This window comes from Nannobrachium achirus (genome assembly GCF_963921795.1).
Source record: "Nannobrachium achirus genome assembly, chromosome: 21".
NCBI lineage: Eukaryota > Metazoa > Chordata > Actinopteri > Myctophiformes > Myctophidae > Nannobrachium > Nannobrachium achirus.
Window position 1 is genome coordinate 39,844,796 of NC_137828.1, and position 21,659 is coordinate 39,866,454.

The window sequence follows — 21,659 nt, forward strand, 5'->3', positions numbered from 1 at the left end:
AACTAGACCATTCTATGATCCAACATATAACTATTGGGGACATTTGGAGTTAGGGAGTTTAAGCAGAGAAAATAAAATGGTGTTGTTCAATACTTAGATCTGTAGGCTTTAATCTGTTCCTCTAATGCTTACTGGACATCTTTGTGTGCCATAGCTCTCAGCCAGTCCACCGTCTAGGAGAGAATTATTGCATGGCTCGGACACGAAAGCCAGGTAGTACATTTCATAATTCATCTGGATAGAAACAAGCCTACTTTGAGGAATAAATTCACGTTTTCTAACCCACAGTGGATTTTTGTCCCACAGGTATGATCCTGCCCCCTGTGTCACAGCGGCCATTCCTCATGGGCTCTACGCATGTCATCACCTTGCCATTACCTCGGATCAGTCTCAGCCCCTTCTCCATCCACCTACAATACCCAAAGGCCATAACACAACGACACTTCATTCTCAAAAGCTCTTATGTTGAGTACTACAGATGACTATGACAGATTCTTTTTTTTTTGTATGTGTACTTTGAAGGATGCAAACACATCTAGGGTGCAAAATGTGACAAAACCCAGAAGACACATTACCTATTTCTATTATTCCTTAAAAAGAAAGAAAGTTGGCTTTTAAAAGCCCATTTCTTGAGTTAGGCATTAAGCAGATGCTCCTATCCAGAACTTACAAAGTGCAAGGTCAGAGTGAACAGCATGAACCCTAACAACAGAATAATTAAATATAGAATAAAGAATACGTGCAATTAGCTTACGCAGTACAATACAAATCACAAGAACATGTCTCTTCATTGACTGACATCTGGTCTGGCAGTCTCATTTAACTCACAATTCACATGGCTGATCAATTTCAACGCACAAGCTACAAACACACAATAAAGCAAGTTTGACATGTTTGGATGTGTTTATTGGATGTATTCCTGCACACTTGTGGTGGAATGGTGGTTTGTACACTCAGTGATTCTTTGGAAGTCATATAGTCCAAAACACAAAATAAAAGTAATCATTAAATCAGGCATTTTTAAGCTATATACATTATATGCCTGCCTGTAGAAAAGGGATTCCTAAAGGCCATAAAAAGAAAGGTGGAAACTGGAAAGCCACTTGAATGCATGTTTAATTGCTTGGATAATGTACAATTAAGTAGAAATTTAGTGTGCTTCTAAAATGTGCACTATTTGAACAATTAAATATTGTAGTTGTGCACCTTCTCTTTAGACATACAGTATATGATAAAGATTAAAATTACAAATGGATAAAACAAAAAGAATAGCAGAATACCAAGGGTAGTGCTTTTTTAAACTACGAAGGGTAGTGCTTTTTTTTGTGACAACACAATGCAAAAGTGTTCTTGATTTAATTACCTGTAGGTGTACTTTTCATAACATTTTCCTTTTAAAGGAATAGTTGATTTAGCAAGAATAGTACTCTTAATAATGCTAACAGTCATAACATGAAGTTGCTTGTTGACATTATGCAATATTTCAACATGTTTTTCACAAGCATGATCTATGGCATGGTGGTGAGGCCAGACATACAGCAGATATCTGTGGAAGTGCCTTTCATTGACAACTACTGGTGACGGCTATGAAGGCACATGGGTGGACAGGCGGTAACTGTACACCTGGTGAGCTTGATGATGTGTGGCTATCCCAACTATGTTTCTACTCTGCTTACATAACAGGGAGCTAATTTGCCCCTAACTTATGGCACAAAATCAATGCCTGGTATGTTACAACTGCATTCATAGTTTACAGTTAAGAAATAGCAATGATAGTATTAAGGCTTTAAGCACGGTTTAAAGTAGCTACTGAATATTGTTTGCGGATTTACTCCCGATTACTCCAAGAAAAGAGACATGCAATTAACCCCCTAAAAATTATTAGAAAATAAGCTGATATTATACTTTAGTACTTTTAAAAGCCCTTAAATTCTCACAGGTTGATGTCTTATGTTGATATTTTGATTGTCAGATTGCTCATTGCTTCAGTATTTGATAGTGAGGTTTAGAGCTTATCAGAGCTTTCCCCCTGAACTCTGTACTAGTCCACCAAGTCTTTGTCATAGTTAAGCAGGTCGCAGGTCAAAAAGATGTCCGAGCGGCCGCTCTCTGTGAGCACCCTGTTTAGTTTGGCGCTGGTGTTGTTGACATCCATCAACTCATCCAGAGGCCAATCTAGCAGCTGTGAGCTGGAAGGCAAGTCTGGTAATCCTGGCTGGTAGTCTTCCAGGGGGTTGGGGTAGAGAAGCTGGCGGAGGGAAGGCATTCTTGAGGCCGTCCTCACCAGATCCAGGAGGCCGGCCAAAGAGAGTGGGTTGAGGGCCAAGCCCAGGCTCTTCAGAGACCGGCAGCAGCTTAGAGACGGCAGCAGGGTCCCCAGCAAACTGTCAGTGAGGCCACAGCCGCTCAGAGTGAGGTGCTGCAGGGTGCCAGAGGCCTGGGAGAGCAGGCGGCGCATCGAGGGCAGGGTGCTATCGTCCAGGTGGTTTTCACTGAGGTCCAGCTGCTGCAGCATGGAGGCGTGCTGGCTGCAGGACAGATAGGCCAGGTCAGCCGGCGTCAGTCTCAAATAGGGCAGCTCCAGTATCTCCAGAGGCTGAGACAGAGAGCTGGAACCAAACAGGAGAGAACATTGGTCTAGTATTGAACACATCCATAAGGCAAGTCCGATGATAAGTTCACTTTTGTAACTTATTTCAAGAGTTAGGAAACAAAAATCCATATCTTGATAAGAGGACATATTTACTGTACTTGATCAATCTATATCTAATTCTCTGGAAACAGTACACACTTTGGGTTTAGACCCTCTTTTCCAGATAATCTGACGATACAGAGGCTAGAGCCTTACCTGAGTAGCATGCGTAGGTGTCCAGGGAGGCGCAGTGCAGTGAGGCTAATGTGGCGCAGTTTCTGCAACTGTCCCAGACCCAGTGACATGTCTCTCAGCGCTTCTTCCTGACCAGGCTCGTCTCTACGGAAATCTAGATTACAGTAGTGCATGCGGAGGGAGCTCAGCACGGGGAAGGTGGAGAGCTGGGGCAGCAGCAGAGAGAGACCGGTCACACCCAGGCTGCTGTAGCGGATGTCCACTCCCAACAGGCTCTGGCGAGGCAGGAGATCCAGGAGAGTACTGATGCTAGAAACTGAGAGTTCCTCCACACGGAGGTATCTGCACTGGAGCTTTAGAGGCCCTGTTGTGCTCAGGGCCGCACGCACGCGCTCCCAAGAGCGAGCGTTGACGAACAGATCGGCTCTCACATGCACCAGCACCTCGCTGTCTGGATCTGCGTCTCCGGTCACCGCTCTGCTGCCCGCCGTGCCTTGTGCAGCAACCTGTCTAATCCTCTCCATCTTCCTCCTCACCCCCATTATCAACTCCTCTTCAACTGAAGGCCCTGGTGCTCCTATCTCCTCTCTAACAGCTCTCACGTGGTCCCTGCACTCTATGCTCCCCTCACAGGAACCCTGTCCTGAAAGTCCTCCCAAAACATTTGCCTCTGGCTTCCCATCTTGTCCCCTCTCTCTCTTGACATCTTTTTCTCTTTCCATGGTCAAGACTCTTTTTCTCTCCCGCTCCCCGTCTCTTCCGCGTGCCCTCTGGATTCCGGTTCTGGCCTGAACGACCATGGTGCACAGAGCTACAGTCAGAGACCAGCCGCCCATGGGGTCTCCCATTCCTCCTTCCTCGCCTTGCAGGTCACAGAGGTCCAGCAGCTGCAGAGCACACCTAGAACGTTCAATAGAAGATGTTAAAGTTTAGAGGCCTCAATACATACAGTATAGCACTGCAACATTAAATGATAATGAAGATCAATATCGAATAACGCTAGGCCACACAGTAAAATCCTCAGTGTAAGCATATCGATTTCCAACTATCCAACACTGAGAGTGTACCAGGGTAACCACAGGATAATTTGGTTACATTTGTACACTCAGTATTAAATTAAATCAAGACTTTTGTCACATGTGTTCATAATAAAGCAAATTGCCACAGGCATAGACATTGTGCCTAAAAAGACAAAGATCATACCTACATATAGCTCGGACCAGAGCTAACCTACATACACCATCATAAAATAGAAATATAAATATAAACACATGAAAAATAATAACATTTTTAAATACACAAGTGTTGAAAAATGGCCAATCATACTCGTAATTTGACATGCCCAGGTTGAAAGTAAGTTCAGCGTTGCATTGGTTGGTCTACCTTTTGTCCAACAAGCCTCTGACCACAGAGAGCAACAGAGCCTGGATGCAGAGCCGGTTCGGGGTCCTGTGGCCACGTCTCTTCTTGCCACCGACCCTCAGGGTGCGCTCAGGCCATCGCTGCACCAGCTCGCCCACGGCCAGCGGCCGACAGCTGCGGAAGGCGGCTTCCAGCAGGGCCGCGTACAGCTCCCTGGGCACGCAGTTCAGCCAGGTGGGCGACGAGCTGTGGTCGCTCACCACCTCCTTGGCACAGAGATTCACCAAGGAGAACACCATAGTTGTTTGTTCGCTGCAAAAAGACGTTTAACGGGAGCAAAACACTCTGATGTGACCGACTGGAGTTAAGCTGAATGAGCTTGTAGACAGCTAGTTTTATGAGAGTAATTCGATGACGTCCATTAAACTCCCCCCCAAAAAAGACTTTATAAGACTACCTGATAGCTTGCTATAATGCTGATATTAAGAAACGAATGCTCCCGTGACTGGAAGCATGCTGAATGTTAAATATAAAACGTTGTAGACGTGTCTGTCTGCTCACTGTTGCAGCTATTATTCTGCAGCTCCAGCTTTTCTCTGTTTACGTACATATATCCTACTGTATGTCGCAACCCGATGACGTTCATGAGTCGTCTCTTGTGAGATGGGTTTTATGACTCTTTTAAGTGAGCCGGATCTCAGGGATCAGTTCCTTTCAAAGAGCCGTTCAAAAGACTGACTCATTTTAGTTACTAGTACTTTTAATGTAGATTTTGATCATAATTACAAATCACTTCAACCCTATATAGCCTGCATTTCGGCCATATACATTTTGTCCATTTGAAAATAGCCGACGACGCACATACTGTGAGCTTGTAGATCTGCTATTTTCAAATGATTTTTCTACATTTGTGAAACAGGACATTCTGCATCATGAGTAGGCCTTTGATTGATTGATTGAAGACTTTATTAGAAGTTTGCATAGGAAAAGGTACAGTTTCATGACGGTTTCAATACTTTCTACTTTAAGTACATTTTGATTCCAACACTTTTTTTTGTTTTTTTACTTTTACTCAAGTACATTTAATTCCGAACTTCTACTTGTGGCAGAGTAACCTCGCGTCCTCGCCTACCAGGCTACCAGGCTTAGTGGCAGAGTATTTCTACATTGCAGGAACGGCTCCCATGACCCATCGTTCATTTCAAAGAGCTGTTCAAAAGACTCGATTCGTTCGCGAACGTCCCACCTCTAGAACGAATCGTCTCTTGTATTATTTTTACGTTTTCCTTGCGGTGATGTGCAATTTATTAACGTGGCGTAAAGTAGGCTTACTATTAAATCACAGCCAAGTTATTCATTGCGGATTTGCGGTCCTCAGTTGCTAAAGTGTTCATGCAACAATGCAATGTTCTTAAATGGCAGAAAACACGTTTTGCAAAAGAGCTGGTGGTGGAAACATGCAGTTCAACAGTTCATCTTCATCTGTCAAAATGCTGTCGACACTGCCGAGTTTAGTACCCAAATGAACGACACGCAACACTTGTTATTCCAGTTGCTGTCAGTCGGTAAACTCCAGGTAAACTCTGTCAGTAAACCCAAGGTCGTTTGTATAGTAGACTATAGGCCTAATTGACTGTCCCTGGCTGGCTCTCCATAACATTTAATGCAATCAGGACAGAGCCTAGCCTAGTGTGTGTGAGTGTCTCTCTGGATCCAGAGGATAAACAAATAAGAAGAACAAACACATTTGAATAAATTGAACTGGAACACTCAAATCCAAGCTGCATGATAAATAATCTCTTGTACACAAACCTGCAGGCCAAACTAGACTCAGTTATGTGAACATACAATAGATCTGATTTGATTAAGAAAAATACAAAAGGAAAGTCATTCAGCATTGTATTAGATTTCTCATTCTTTAAATGGGGCTCATGACTTTCCTTTTGTATTTTTCGTAATCAAATCAGATCTATTACATGTTCACATAACTGAGTTTATTATACCCTACATTTAAAAAAAGATTGCCCATGCAAATATTAACAACAGGACTAATGATCAAGTTTATTTCCCGCTCCAAATGTTTTCGGAAAAGGAAGGGTTTTTGAAGACTTTATTAGAAGTTTGCATAGGAAAAGGTACAGTTTCATGACGGTACAGTTCACTGGTACAAGGTCTACTAAAAGTAGATCCATGAAAAGACTAAGCTTATTTCCACAGGAAACCATTTAAGTATAGGTTTAACCTTCCTCCCTCGTCATTATACTGACATCTAGAGGCAATATTTTGCAACAAAATCACAAAGTTTGAATGAACATTAAATGGAGCTGAGCCGGGTCAGTATGATGAAGCTGTTATAACGTGTAATTCGTGAAATCAATAAACAAAAGCAGGATCAGCTTATTGACCAGATATGTTCACCTAAAGGAATTTTACTTGAATGCATTGCATCACATAGACAAAGAAGAAAGTGTAATCAAGTAGGCTGTAATGTGTAATGTATATGTACTACAGTAGTACTACTACAGTACATTTCGCATGACCCGTTTATATTTTTCTAACTTATGAGTTCAGTTGTACATAACCATAAGTCACACGATTGTGATATTCCTTTTTACATGGTTTATTATACCCTACAACTTAAAGGAGCAGTTCACCCCCAAAATTACCTTTTTTTCTATTGATTACTCACGCCATGTAGACTTGAGTTCAATATATTTTTTTTGTATGTCACATTCCTAAGACAAACAATTGATTATAGTAAATTCAACCCCATTGATTCCGGATGGGGACCCAACTGCATTTGGGTCCACATTCGGAATCAATGGGAGTGAACTTATTGTAATCGAATTGTCTTAGGAATTTAACATCAACCAAAAACTATTATTGAACTCATGTCTCCATGGCTTGAGTAATCAATAGAAGAAAAAAAACATTTTGGGGATGAACTACTCCTTTAATGACAAATATTATCCAAGCAAGCTTGTTCATTGTTTTCTTGGCACTATCTGGTCATCTTATTGTTCATAATAATACAGCAAAAGCTGTTGGGCAGTGTCTTCATACCATTATGAGCTTGTACCCAAGCTTAGATGTATTGTAATGTTCATTTGTACTTTTAAAGCCGTTATCTAATTTGGTATATGGTTAGTACAGCTAGCCTCGTAAACCAGCCTCCTCCTGAAAGGTTTAAGAGGCTATAGTACAGCTCAAATCAAACCACACGGTAATTTCATTCAAACAACTTTATTCACATATTCAACATACTGTATTACTCAAGAAAGTAATGGAATTCCAACCTATTTGTATGAAACATAAAAGAGGACTTTCTCAAGTTTCTAAAACTACAATAGCCCCCTATAGAACATCACCCTCCGCTGTATAACTGTTAGCTCTGAGATGAGCTAAAAACAGTTCTAAAGTGGAAGGTGAGGTTCTGTATGGGCTAAAACTACAATAGAATCATTTCAGGGGAAACTTCTGCAGCCACGGTCTTTAAGTTGTACTGTACATTCACTTGCACCTCTCAAAGCCTTTCAATGCAAAATGAAACAAACAGAAATAGACACATAGAATTGTGACAGAAGTTGGAGCTGTAGAGCAATATAGAAATATATGAACAGAATCAAAAGAAAGCACACTGTCTGGAACTGTATAATGTTGTTGGATAGCAAAACAAGGGGGGTATCTACCGTCCGGTATTAGAATGAAAATGATGTCTTAGCTGCAAACTGGGTGCCCATAGTACTTTCCTTGGCAGTGTTCTCCCTTCTGATATTGAGGAGCAATGTGCAGTAATAAGATTCAATAGTACAAGGTTCAGTTACAAATGCAGCATTTAAATTCAAACTCAGTGCTAAAGAGTATTTAGTTGTCACAGTAACATCAACATAAAAGCAACACCCAAAAACAAACAAAACACAAGAAGCAAAAATAATTATATATGAGTCACACTGTCAATCCCATCAACTCACATGACCAGCCCAGCTCCTTCTCGGGTAGGGACGCTACCATGTCGCTCTCCTTGAACTGCATCTCGTTAATGCTGGTGATGAGTAAACTCTTCTTCTTGTTTTCTGGATAATTATGACATCATTTGCAACCAAATCTTACGCTTGCAGTCTGTGTGATCACCTGTCCGTCACAGAACCCACCTCCATTCAACAGTCTCTGATGGAATCTCTTTGGAAGTGCCTCCACCGATTCAAGGCTGGTGCTGAGATGCCCCAATGTGTCACAGGAATGAGAGCAAAGGATCAGTAATCACATTGGCCAAAGGAGCTGGCTGGATCCTGCTTACAAAAAGTTACCCAGGGGTATTTCCAAATGTCCTTCACTTATGGTACTTTTCTATATTATGTCCAACTGAAAAACATGCATGTCTCTATAGGAAAAAATGTCTTTGTGAGACAATGGCTTTGGATCAGGCAGCAAAAAACTGAGAAAAAAAAAACTAAACAAAAACAGACATGAGTAGATCAAAGAACAGAAATTGGATATGTAGAGGCCTAGAAGACTATCTTTGGCCTTGGAGTTTCTTCTGGGGAGCTTCACACACAAAGAGCTCTGGGGAACCTGCACATGGGGAAGACAAGAACAAAATTATTTATTTTGAAGCAGTAACTACATCTTCCATACCAATATGAGTAAACTTGACTTGAGATTTCAGCTGTAGGGCCACATAATTGGGCCAATACGGCCATGATGGAGCACATCAGTGCATTTAAAAAGAGGTGTACGGTGAGCTGTGTGGGATGGCTCTATTCTTACCTGTCCTCTGTGAACCCATCCATCTCCTCTTCATCATCCAGCTCCATGTCCAGCTCATTGTCGAGGCAGCCGTGGCCGTACCCGCTCATGACACTGCAAGGAGACCTCATTTAAAACATATGCATAGAGTACACGCTGATAAGAACGTATTATTCAAATCCAAAGTAAGATAAAAGGCCGTAATGTGGCTGCTAACCTGACAGAGCGACATGTGAAGAACACAATCCTCTTCAGCTTCTTGTTGTAGAAGAAGTAGTTGAACGACCAAAGGCTGCCCTCTTCGCCGAAGGGGTCAGAGTCCAGGTCAGGGTTGTAGCTGTGGGCAGACATGGACACATCCGTATTTCAAACCAGTAACACAGCAGTATTAATGCAAAAATGAATAGCTACGACATTCCCCTTGTACAAACAGACGGCAGACACACCTATAAATGTCACAGCCCTGTAGGGCGATCTCCTGGTCGATTGCGTTCCACAGCTCCGGCCCCAGCGAGTTGAACTCCTCTCCGACAGCTGAAAATAAGCTGCTGTTCACTGCATTGGCCACCTGAGGGAGAGGTAGACAACACAACACAGTCACATGTGTGTCCAGTTTGGAGGAATGCCCTTGTCAGGGTAGTAACCCGAGTCAGTCCCCAAGTGAGAGTGCCTCACAAATACAACTTTCAGAAAATTCCAAGGGATCCCTCATTTGTCTTTTTATTTTTGTTAGGATAGCACTGACCCAGTTGATGCTTGGCTCCCGGCTGAACTCGTGGGCACGCGCCGCGCTGAAATCGTAGTCGGGCCTGAATGACTCGTTGAGCGTCGTGATGAGGTAGAATAAAGTCTTCCTGCAACACTTGTCACTCAAAGGGTTCTCCCCATCCTCACTGCTCTTCGCCAGCCTGGATAAATAGGAACAAGGAGTGTAATAAGAGATGGAGAGAGAATGAAAGGAAAACCTTTGTGACGTAACAGTCTCAATCTTTTTTCTTCTTATTTTTCAGTGTTTACATCACATAGAAGGATGCCATATACTATTTTCCTATTACCTACGGTGAGATTAATGACCGAGGTACAACTGCTACATGTCAAACAATATAGTACACGTACTGTGGGCTGCAGTACTACTCACTGTGAAGGGCTGGTGGCTGAGGGGCAACTGGCAGACTGAGGTGGAGATAGGGCCTCCAAGACATGGGGCTCCCCCTCCTGGCAGAACTGCTTAAACATGTGTTTGTCATCCCCTGCCATCTTACAAGAGTAGCTTTCAATCCTACAAAGACACATAGTGATGTTGTATTACTATATCATTATATCCATTATTCTACGTAGGGACACAATTCCTTTACACACAAATAACACTTGTTTATTTATTTCCAAAGTATATTACGTTTGACCGAACTTGATAAACTTGAGCAAATTTAAAAGTGACCTTGCGAAATGTTCAGTGTGCCTTATTTCTTTTGTCAATCAGGACAGCTGTAATCTACTTGACAAACAGAAGGCTGATGATGTAACATGCCAATGTTACAATGTTCCCCTAAGGTGCTGTAAAAGTGTTTCTGGGTCAGATTCCACTGTAGGCAGAGATAGGAACAGGGCTGACTGGTGTGTGTTTACTTTCCCCCCACCGTATCCAACACAGTTATGCAAGAGCAAAGTTTGTGAAACTTAAGAATGGCCTGTCTCAGAGCCTCAGATAGCCTGGCTAGTCTAATAATAGGGGCAATGGTTTGGCTGAGGGTATACAAAGCATTGTGAGTTTGTAGATAAGCAATGCATTGTGAGCGATGTACAGTGAATCTGCCATCGTCTGCAATGTATTTTCAATGTGTAACACGATGCACATCCAAGTAGAAATCAGGCTTTTAAGCTTGGGAACTGCTGCGGTCATGACGGCTGCTGTACTAATCCACTAAGCAGCCTAAACACCAGCAGCTTGGCAGCTACAGCAGCACTCAGCTGTGATATGGGGGTGTGTATACATGTGTGTGTGTGAGAGTGTCTACTCCTATAATGATCTCCATTACAGTCTTCAAATAGCCACAAAGACATGTTAGAGGACACCGTGTGGTGCGTCAGAGCAGGTCACAGCCAGTATAGAAGCATAATCGATGTCCTAAAACACTACACTGAGGCTAGGCTGCTACCAATTGCCGTTTATGCGAGTATTACCGATAAACCTGAAACACACCACGAATGGTGAAAACAGCAGGGGTTGTGTGTGGTGGGCCTGGTGGCAGTCTGTAACTTAGTGTGTATATATTTTTGGCTGTAGACAGCCTGATTTGTAGCCAGTCAAGTTCAAGTTAGTCAGCATATAGTTGAGTAGAATAAGGGATGTGAAATTGCTGCTGTGACCCCCACTGTTGTCAGCCGGTAGTCTATTTGGGTCCATTTTAGCCTTCCCTCCCCCAAATAACAGAACCTACATTTAAGGCCCGTGCAGACTGGGCAGATCCCGGGGGCGATCAGATTTCGGGATGAATTTTATGACCCCCCCCCGGGAAAATCGTTCGGTCGGCTCCGGACTCTGTCTTGGGTTTGAACGGAACCCCGACACGATTGGATTATGTTAATGGCCTTTTTATGACCTCGGGAGCTCTTCCGAGAATATCAAACTTGCTTGATATTCTCTGGCCATCGGGTAGAAATCCTTTACAATTATTGTCGTCTGAATGAGACCACGGGATTACTTCAGATTATATCAAGCCAGCTCCTCTCCTTTTTTTGCTGTGCAGAGTGTAGGCTATTCTATCACCTCACAAAAAAGCCTTTCCCCACGACAACACGGGTACCCCCATACGGCGGTTTCATTTTACGCCCTCAAGAAGATTAATAGGGTCCATTTGGTTACCATCTCCATCATTAAGCTGGGGATCACCTGGAACACCCTCATTGACCATTGGTGGTCCCCGGACCACTATTTGAAGCACCAGCTATGATCAGATCACCTCACGAAAAGCCTTTCCCCACGACAACACATGGGGATATATATTATATTTTTGCCAGACCCATGAAATGGGTAGGCCTACATAAGCAAATGTCGGTCCGGGTTTTCTATATAAAGGGTATATATGATGATGACATGATGATGACATGCCTACAAAAGGCATGATGTCATAAATGATGATGACAGACAGGGGGTCTGGCACAACCAGGTTGACCTGGTCTAGTTTTTTATACATTTATAAAAGATAATAATATATTGGGCTATCATCTGGCGTTCTTTTTTCTTTATTTTTTTTGCTGCGCAGATTTGGCTAGGGCAGCGTACGCCTATGCTATTCTATCACCTCACAAAAAAGCCTTTCCCCACGAAAACACGTGGGGATATAATATCTTTTATTATTTATATTATATTTATATAAGATAGGCTAATAATATATTTGGCTTGGAGTTGGCTGTCAAATCATCTTTTACGGCGTCACAACGGCAAGCTTTGGTTTGACAGTTGAGTTCGCCTTGGCAGTAGGCTATTATTCCATATGATATGGTCCATATGTTTCTTCCCTTTTTAATTAATTTTATTATGTTATAACGATGTAGCCTACGGCTGAAATAAACTGTGCGTCCGAGCGAGCGCACTGCCGCACTCCCTTGGTTTGTATTGTCCCGTTCAGTGCTGTGCGCGCATCGAGTGTGCATGTGCTTTCTTTCTCCTCAAATAAATGCTGGATCACAGAGGTAACATCCAGAGCTTATCCATCACAATGCTTTCGCATCAAACAAAGTAATCACTCAAACCTATCATGTGTGACCAAGTTTAACAACTTATTGACGAAGAAGGTAGACAACCTCTCTTGCGTTGTCGCGTGCACTCTCCCTCTCTTTTTTCTTTTTGAGAGAGCGACACACACACACACACACACACACACACACACACACACACACACACACACACACACACACACACACACACACACACACACACACACACACACACACACACACACACACACACACACACACACACACACACACACACACACACACACACACACGGCATCCAAGTGTCTCTCCGCTCTCAAAAGTGGTCATTAATAAGCTGCTAATCATTGTGAATGCTTGCATGTGTGCGCATCTGTTCAATATAGGAAATTGCCCATTACATCAAAGTGAGCCTTTCTCCGCACTCAATAAGCCAAAAAAAAAGAGGTTAAACTTGAACTCTGTCGGACTGTGACTGTCCCACCTTCAACCAACACTGTCAGAGTTGCACTTGTAGGCCTATAGGTCAATTTAGAACCCTTTTAATTAATTAATATATTAGGTTGAGTTGCGTTACATAACATGCAGAGGCTTGTTTGCTCTACTGCCCTTAGCTCTGGTCCATCGCTTTCACCTCCCGCATTGCTCCCGGTGAAGCTCTGACAGACCCGTCGGGAAACGCATGGACTCGAGATTGTCGGCCCCGCCGAGCGCTCAATACTAGTGAAAATAAACAAAACCGTTTCACTACTCACCAAACCAAAGGTCGTTTTGCGCTTTTGAAAGTCTATTCTCCGCGGTGGTGAACCCCTCAGCACCCCACCTACTCTGTAAAATACATTATTTTTGTCATGAAATAAAGTGCATCCAACTCGACCGCCGCTTATTTCCGGGTTGTGAACCATTGTATCTGCGGTGGCCGCTAGGTGGCCTGAGGGGTGTGCGTTTTATTTCATGACAAAAATAATGTATTTTACAGAGTAGGTGGGGTGCTGAGGGGTTCACCACCGCGGAGAATAGACTTTCAACAGCGCAAAACGACCTTTGGTTTGGTGAGTAGTGAAACGGTTTTGTTTATTTTCACTAGTATTGAGCGTTCGGCGGGGCCGACAATCTCGAGTCCATGCGTTTCCCGATGGGTCTGTCAGAGCTTCACCGGGAGCAATGCGGGAGGTGAAAGCGATGGACCAGAGCTATACTGCCCTTAGCCATCAACAGTGATCTCAAGAACAGATACAACTTATCAAGCAACCTCATATGCCCCATTTACCTACTTTTATGACATCAAACATGGAAAAGCCCCAGTGTATTTATTTAAGTAGTCATGTAGGGACTTGTCTGTCTTGTTTACACTGACTGCACTTGCACTACTTCCAATGCTGCTCCTTCCAACTACTTGGGCACAAGTGTTTGTCTGGCAGTGGCAGGACTGTTGATGATGAGCCCATTGAGCTGCTTTCCCAGTCTGGACTTCAAAAATAGAAACACTCAACTTAACTTTAAGCCAGTCACAAACACACTCAGCACTATAGGTGGGCGTGTTTGTGCAATGTGTGCGCACGCGCACACACACACACACACACACACACACACACACACACACACACACACACACACACACACACACACACACACACACACACACACACACACACACACACACACACACACACACACACACACACACACACACACACACACACAGGTAAGGCTTAAACTTGGCCTCTAGAAAAACAACACAGATCATCACCATAGCTTCAAGACCCATCTGTTCCATGTTGATTTAATTTTGGCAGACAGAGGAAGTAAATACCTGGCCCTGCAGATCGTGCAGAGGTCTGGACACTATTTATATAGTATACATCTTACATAATTGTGGGCTCGCCTGGAAGGCGAGCACACGTATGTTATCTTCATTATTGTGGGCTCGCCTATAAGGCGAGCACACTTTAGATATTGTCATTATTTATTTATCTATCAGGCAGGCATATCAAGTATCAAAAAACTTCGGTTCCTTTCTACTCCTACATACTTAGTGAGAAAATGAAAATAAAAACATCAATGTGTTCAGTTTACAGTGGCGAAGTGTGCTATTACTTTTTACAGCAATCGGCCAAATGGTGGCGCTGTAGGAAGCCTTCGAAAGTGCGAACTTTGAACAGGTATAGCTCATGCTGTGTTTGAGGTACAGGCATGAAACCTGTATACACGTATGCGTCTCCTCATGCCGAACAACTTTTAGCCTCTGACTTTTGACCTCTGACCTTTAGATCTCCCACAATTCGGAATTATATGAAAAACAGTAAAAATCTATCTCCTCCTGGGTTTTTTTCGATACGCGCACAAAACGCCGTTCACATGAACTTTGGACCAATACGGTCAAACTAGTCTCGGCGGATTTCTTTTAAAGTGAAATATAATTTTTTAATAATTCAATAAATATTGCAGTTTTATGCAAATTATTCTTCGGCCTCTAAATCATACATGCAAAGTTACACGTTCATGGCATTTGGCAAAGATGTAGAGGGTTAGTCAAGGTATCACTGAAACCAATTTTATTCCAATCGGCCAAAGGGGGGCGCTATACGAAGCGTCTGAAAATTCAAACTTCAAACGGGCATAAGTCATGACTCGTTTCGTTTGAAGACATGCAACTTGTTACACGCGTGCTTTGACTCAAGCGGAAGACATCTGTGTCGTTGTTAAGTAAGCTCCGCCCTTCGATTTTCCGCCACTTTGAGCAGTTTGTAAAACGCGTAAACCCGCTTTTATTCTGGAATTTTCGCGTCACGTGCACAAAACTTTTTTTACGTGAACTTTGGACCGATATCTAAAGATCTGTCAGATCGGATTTCTTTAACATTGAAACATGCTTTTTTAAATAATTCAAACAATATTGCATTTTTATGCAAATTATTCTTCTGCCTCTAAAACATACATGCAAAGTCACATTTTCATGACAAAATAGTGTAGAGGGTTAGTTCAAATATCACTGAAACCAATCTTACCCCAAATGGCCAAAGGGGGGCGCTATATAATTTTGAGCAGTTTGTAAAACGCTTAAACCCGTTTTTATTCTAGGATTTTTTTTGCAATTTGCATGAAACATTCTACACGCAATCTAAGGACCTTTATCTAACATGCCTATGAAGTGCACACAAAAAAATTATAAAATAATAATAATAAATATAGCTGCAAGCAGCGATAAAGTGGCCAAAGCCAAAAACACCTCAAATCATGAACACAGCCTGCAATGTGCGTGAAATCTTGCAAGCACATTCCCAATAGGTCAAGGAACAGATACCACCCTTCTTACATTGGCCTGTTATAGCGCCACCAGCGGGTCAACTTTTGCACAACACATTTTTGGAACAAAATGGACCAATCTTTGACGTCAGTAACGTCAAAGAGAGCACTGCCTGCGATCTTGACATTTTGTACTTTTATAGCCATTGTTTTCCGGCTTGAAGCGAGCCCACAATTGTTTCGAAGGAACAATATTTTTCTAGTGACAATATCTAACCGTCATATCAAGTTCTCCTCAAAACTTCGGTTCCTTTCTACTCCTACATACTTAGTGAGAAAATGAAAATAAAAACATCAATGTGTTCAGCTTACTGTGGCGACGTGTGCTATTACTTTTTACAGCAATCGGCCAAATGGTGGCGCTGTAGGAAGCCTTCGAAAGTGCGAACTTTGAACAGGTATAGCTCATGCTCTGTTATACGTACAGCCATGAAACCTGTATACACGTATGCGTCTCCTCATGCCGAACAATTTTTACGCTCTGACTTTTGACCTCTGATCTTTAGATCCCTCAGAATTTGGAATTATATGAAAAACAGTAAAAATCTATCTCCTCCTGGGATCTTTGCGATACGCGCATGAAACTTTTTTCACATGAACTTTGGACCAATACGGTCAAACTAGTCTCGGCGGATTTCTTTTAAAGTGAAATATATTTTATTAATAATTCAATCAATGTTGCGGTTTTATGCAAATTATTCTTCGGCCTCTAAATCATACATGCAAAGTTACACGTTCATGGCATTTGGCAAAGATGTGGAGGGTTAGTCAAAGTATCACTGAAACCAATTTTATTCCAATCGGCCAAAGGGGGGCGCTATACGAAGCGTTTGAAAATTCAAACTTCAAACGGGCATAAGTCATGACTCGTTTCGTTTGAAGACATGCAACTTGTTACACGCGTGCTTTGACTCGAGCGGAAGACATCTGTGTCGTTGTTAAGTAAGCTCCGCCCCCCGATTTTCCGCCATATTGAGCAGTTTGTAAAACGCGTAAACCCGCTTTTATTCTGGAATTTTCACTCCACGTGCACAAAACTTTTTTTACGTGAACTTTGGACCGATATCTAAAGATCTGTCAGATCGGATTTCTTTAAAATTGAAACATGCTTTTTAAAATAAATTCAATGAATATTGCAGTTTTATGCAAATTATTCTTCTGCCTCTAAATCATACATGCAAAGTAACATGTTCATGGCATTTGGCAAAGATGTAGAGTGTTAGTCCAAATATCACTAAAACCAATCTTACCCCAATTGGCCAAAGGGGGGCGCTATATCATTTTGAGCAGTTTGTGAAACGCTTAAAGTTGTACCATGTAACTTTTTTTATAAAACAAATCTTAAAATTGTCCTAACTGTTAAATCGCTAAAGTTTTAGAACACCCACTCCGTGAATTTCAGCCTGTAAAGCCTTCTCTATATATGTAAACTGCGATCCTTGCCGGGGACCGGATCTCGCGCCAAAATTGCGTCATCACACTACCGGCCAATCACAGCGAGGGTTATACAACTGCCGGCCAATCACAGCGCATCTTGAAGTGGGGTCGCTATGGCAGCCATATTTGTTGTCGCCCGTTTGTACCATCCCTTCTCTAGGTAATTTCGCCTACCAGGCAGGGTGAAGGAATCCGTATCTGGAATTACTGAACGCACAGGAACAAGGGACCCCTCAAAAGATAGATCTCAGCGAGGTGGAGGCAGACGCGGGGGTCTGAAGGTACGAAAAACGGCCGAAAGACGCGGACGCGACCGCGGTTTGCTATAGGGCTAATGACCACTAGTTGGGCATCTTACACAGTATAGCTTTAAACCCGTTAGGATTTATTTTTGCAATTTGCATGAAACATTCTACACACAATCTAAGGACCTTTATCTAAAGTGCACACACAAAAAAAAAAAATAATAATGAATATAGCTGCAAGCAGCGATAAAGTGGCCAAAGCCAAAAACACCTCAAATCATGAACACAGCCTGCAATGTGCGTGAAATCTTGCAAGCACATTCCCAATAGGTCAAGGAGCAGATACCACCCTTCTTACATTGGCCTGTTATAGCGCCACCAGCGGGTCAACTTTTGCACAACACATTTTTAGAACAAAATGGACCAATCTTTGACGTCAGTAACGTCAAAGAGAGCACTGCCTGCGATCTTGACATTTTGTACTTTTATAGCCATTGTTTTCTGGCTTGAAGCGAGCCCACAATTGTTTCGAAGGAACAATATTTTTCTAGTTTATATACTATACTATACTAGTCAGTATCTCCTCAATACTTTGGCGCGCTTCATCTCTTAAACGCTTACACCTTTCAACACCATTCAAATTTTTATGTGTTCAGCTTACTGAGGACAAGTGTGCTTGTATTTTTGGTTTTGAAATGTTTTGTAGTATAAATATAAAAAAATAAAAATGTTTAACTTTAAGCACCCAATGCATTTCCAATGGGTCCCCAGAGTGGAGAGAAGGATAATAGACCCATGTTTATGTTAAGGCGCTGTGGCTGCAGTGTTCACACTTCAGATATGCTATCTATATCATTGCGTTCACACAGGTCTGCTCTCTGATTTGATCCAAATGTCTAAGCTGTGTGATGTATAAAACTATAGTTATAGTTAAAACTATAAATAAATGTCCCTCTCCACTCTACTGATTACACAGCTGTGATCAAGAATCAAGTCCGGGCGATGGGATGTAAATCCCATAGCCATATATCCTAGAGCCCGCAGGGACAGTCAGCCATATTAGTGGTTGTTGTTGGTTGTCAGGGAGATATCAAAACCAATGCATTTCCAAGTCAGATCCACAAACACAATAAAAGCCATGCTCCACTCCTCAGTCTGGAGTGGCCACATAGAAGAACGCCTTGGTTATAGACATAGTGGAGGACATATGTGATCTGGGATTGTTAGCCTACAGTATATGCACTCAATATACTCCACTACAGTTGGAGTCCATTTGACAGTTGCTGGTTCCCAAACACAGAATCAAAAATGTAGATCTAGAACACATATAATATGTACAGTACAGTAAGGTTCAGTAGAGTACAGTAAAAGTACAGTAAGGTTCAGTAGAGTACAGTAAAGTACAGTAAGGTACAGAAAGGTACAGTACAGAAAGGTACAGTAGAGTACAGTACAGTAAGGTACAGTAAAGTACAATACAGTACAGTAAGGTACAGTAGAGTACAGTAAAGTACAATAAAGTACAGTAAAGTAGAATAAAGTACAGTAAGGTACAGTGGAGTACAGTAAAGTACAGTAGAGTACAGTAAAGTACAGTATAGTAAGGTACAGTAGAGTACAGTACAGTAAGGTACAGTACGGTACAGTAGAGTACAGTATAGTATAGTACAGTAAGGTACAGTACAGTAAGGTACAGTAGAGTACAGTACAGTAAGGTACAGTAGAGTACAGTAAAGTACAGTAAGTTACAGTAGAATACAGTAAAGTACAGTACAGTAGAGTACAGTAAAGTACAGTAAGTTACAGTACAGTACAGTACAGTACAGTACAGTACAGTAAGGTGCAGTACAGTATAGTAAGGTACAGTACAATACTGTAAGGTACTGTACCTTACAGTACCTTAAAGTATCCTATTTGTTGGGTTGGAACCGAGCCCACACTGTTTCGAAGGAACAGTATTTCTAGTTATAATTTGGTATTATTGCTTGCCATTATTGTAAAGACCAGTCCACCAATGCAACATGCAACTGCAACCTGCAACTATTAACCCCAATGGCAGTTGCAAGGAGTTGCATTGGAGTGGCCTGCCTTAAAACAGTTTTGTTGAAAGGACTGGGGTTGCAAATAGTTCCATTGGTGAGATCTGGCCTTTAACGATGAGGCACATTCATGGCGTGCAGAGACACCAGATAACATTGGGAAAACATCAAGGCAGATCAGATTCGACCCATTACCTGCCAATGATGCGAGACTCTCCCGTTTCAACACACAGCTGAGAGCTCATGGCCTCGAAGCTGGAGTTCTCCAACAGTTTCATGTTGTCTGGAAAGAAGTGAACAAAATACATGTTAAAACGTAAAACAAAGATTATTATCATGTAGGGAGAGTTAGCATTAATATTAAGGTTTGGTTACAGTTTTGTATAATGTATTTGGCCCAAGCAGCCACTGTGTCGCTGTGAAGTGTCAAATGACAAGATAATCCTGATGGAAACAAACTCAATACGTATCACTCTGACAAAACAACTACACAACATTGAACTTGTTGCTATTAAAGTTAACTGTAGATGTGGGTGCAAGACTATCATAGATGTTATTTTATAGAGTAACATTAAGCAAATGTCAGACTCCTACGATAGCCTTGGATCAAGACTATCATAGATGCATCTAATCAATTTTGACATTTGCATATCTATAATCATAGACACTAAAGTAAAAGTCAGACTCGATCATATACATCCAATAGTCTTGATCCAAGGCCATCTTAACTGTGTTGACACAGTCAGCAACTTACAAAGAGATAGAGAGGTTGCAGTTGCAGAGATAAAACATGGCTATTGGTGCCGCAAAATACTTTTATAAAATAACAATTCATATAATATTACTGGTTTTGTCGCGCGACAGTATAACAGCGCCCCCCTGAGACCAGTTACAGTAAATTTAAAATAAATAAAAATAATTTCCTCTTTCTGTTATCTCTACCGCCCCTCCCCCACACTAGTCGAAGTTGCTGTAATTTGTCTTCCTGGTTCCATTTTACGCCCATTTCACTTCCATAACTTACCAAATAGTAACAATGTCAGCACAAGCGGAAAGTTACGTGTTCTTGACACTCAAGTCGTAGATAACAGTGGATTTTCGACGTCCCCCGCTTTGTTGTTGATCTGCGTTCGTTCGCTGGCTCGCTCGGCTGGCTGCTTATTTATTTATTTATTTTATTTAATGGCTGAGTCCTCTTCTTAATTCCTGGCAGATATTAAGCATCTTTCCAAAGCACTCGGTCGAGAATGATGCGTTCTGGAGACGTTCGTCGTTATAGAAAAACTGCTCTTGCCGATTAAATGCGACGAAATTAAATCCAAAGATCGTTTGAGTCCGTCTGATTCGCTCTGCAGCGGCATCCCTTTTGACCTGGTTTCACAAAACGTCGAGCTGGATCAAGTCGCCTCCACAACGCGACTCGATCATAAAACAGCAGTGGGCAAAAAAATAGCTCGTCTTAATCGAAGCAGGAAAGGAATGGGACAGTTTTCTTTAAAATACTCAGTATTTTCCTGTTAAAATCGTCGGTCGGACCACAACAACTGACAACAATCCCTCCTCCGCTGTTTGTCTGTACAATGGTGAAGCCAAGCCCCCTTTTCAATAATAATTTATCCTTGACTCACAACACGCCTACTCTGCGTGTCACCGTGTGTGATTGGCTGTTAGACCTGTCAACATCGTTAAATCCGATGAAGCGATTGGCTAAAATGTTTATTTTAGCCAACAAAGACTCTTTTTTTATGTGTTTACATTTATTTAGTAATATAACGAAAACATTATCATATTACAGAATCATGTTCGCATGGGGATACAATTACCGGTATATGTATTTATAATACGAGAGCCCGAAGGACTGAAGTTGATTTAGGTTTGTTTTTGTTTTAATTGTTATTTGTATATCTGATTCTTGTGTATTTAATGATCAAATGCAGCTTGTAGTCGGTACACCAGTTCAACATTCTGCTTTATTTTAAT

The 21,659-nt window shown here is 42.0% G+C and overlaps 2 protein-coding genes across 2 annotated transcripts; both read right to left on the reverse strand.

Moving 5' to 3' along the window:
* Window positions 1-903: 903 nt before the first annotated feature.
* Window positions 904-4,711, reverse strand: LOC308306920 (leucine-rich repeat-containing protein 14). The gene is made up of 3 exons (XM_080751975.1): window positions 4,211-4,711; window positions 2,849-3,727; window positions 904-2,609 (listed from the first exon to the last, which is right to left on the reverse strand). Exons 1-3 carry the CDS (start codon window positions 4,486-4,488, stop codon window positions 2,042-2,044), a joined length of 1,725 nt encoding a protein of 574 aa, XP_080608101.1. The 5' UTR covers window positions 4,489-4,711; the 3' UTR covers window positions 904-2,041.
* Window positions 4,712-7,427: 2,716 nt separating this feature from the next.
* Window positions 7,428-21,248, reverse strand: maf1b (MAF1 homolog, negative regulator of RNA polymerase III b). Its single transcript, XM_080752030.1, has 8 exons — window positions 20,704-21,248; window positions 19,875-19,962; window positions 10,074-10,214; window positions 9,681-9,843; window positions 9,382-9,503; window positions 9,153-9,272; window positions 8,957-9,049; window positions 7,428-8,761 (listed from the first exon to the last, which is right to left on the reverse strand). Exons 2-8 carry the CDS (start codon window positions 19,955-19,957, stop codon window positions 8,737-8,739), a joined length of 747 nt encoding a protein of 248 aa, XP_080608156.1. The 5' UTR covers window positions 19,958-19,962; window positions 20,704-21,248; the 3' UTR covers window positions 7,428-8,736.
* Between the last annotated feature and the right edge of the window lie 411 nt (window positions 21,249-21,659).

Coding starts and splice junctions, on each gene's coding strand:
- LOC308306920 (XM_080751975.1), bottom strand. CDS start 4,488: ATGGTGTTCTCCTTGGTGAATCTCTGTGCCAAGGAGGTGGTGAGCGAC. Junction 3,728..4,210: donor AGAGGCTTGTTGGACAAAAG/GTAGACCAACCA, acceptor TGAACGTTCTAG/GTGTGCTCTGCAGCTGCTGG. Junction 2,610..2,848: donor CACCTACGCATGCTACTCAG/GTAAGGCTCTAG, acceptor GTTTGGTTCCAG/CTCTCTGTCTCAGCCTCTGG.
- maf1b (XM_080752030.1), bottom strand. CDS start 19,957: ATGAAACTGTTGGAGAACTCCAGCTTCGAGGCCATGAGCTCTCAGCTG. Junction 9,504..9,680: donor GGGAGCCAAGCATCAACTGG/GTCAGTGCTATC, acceptor CCTCTCCCTCAG/GTGGCCAATGCAGTGAACAG. Junction 8,762..8,956: donor GATGGGTTCACAGAGGACAG/GTAAGAATAGAG, acceptor CCCCATGTGCAG/GTTCCCCAGAGCTCTTTGTG.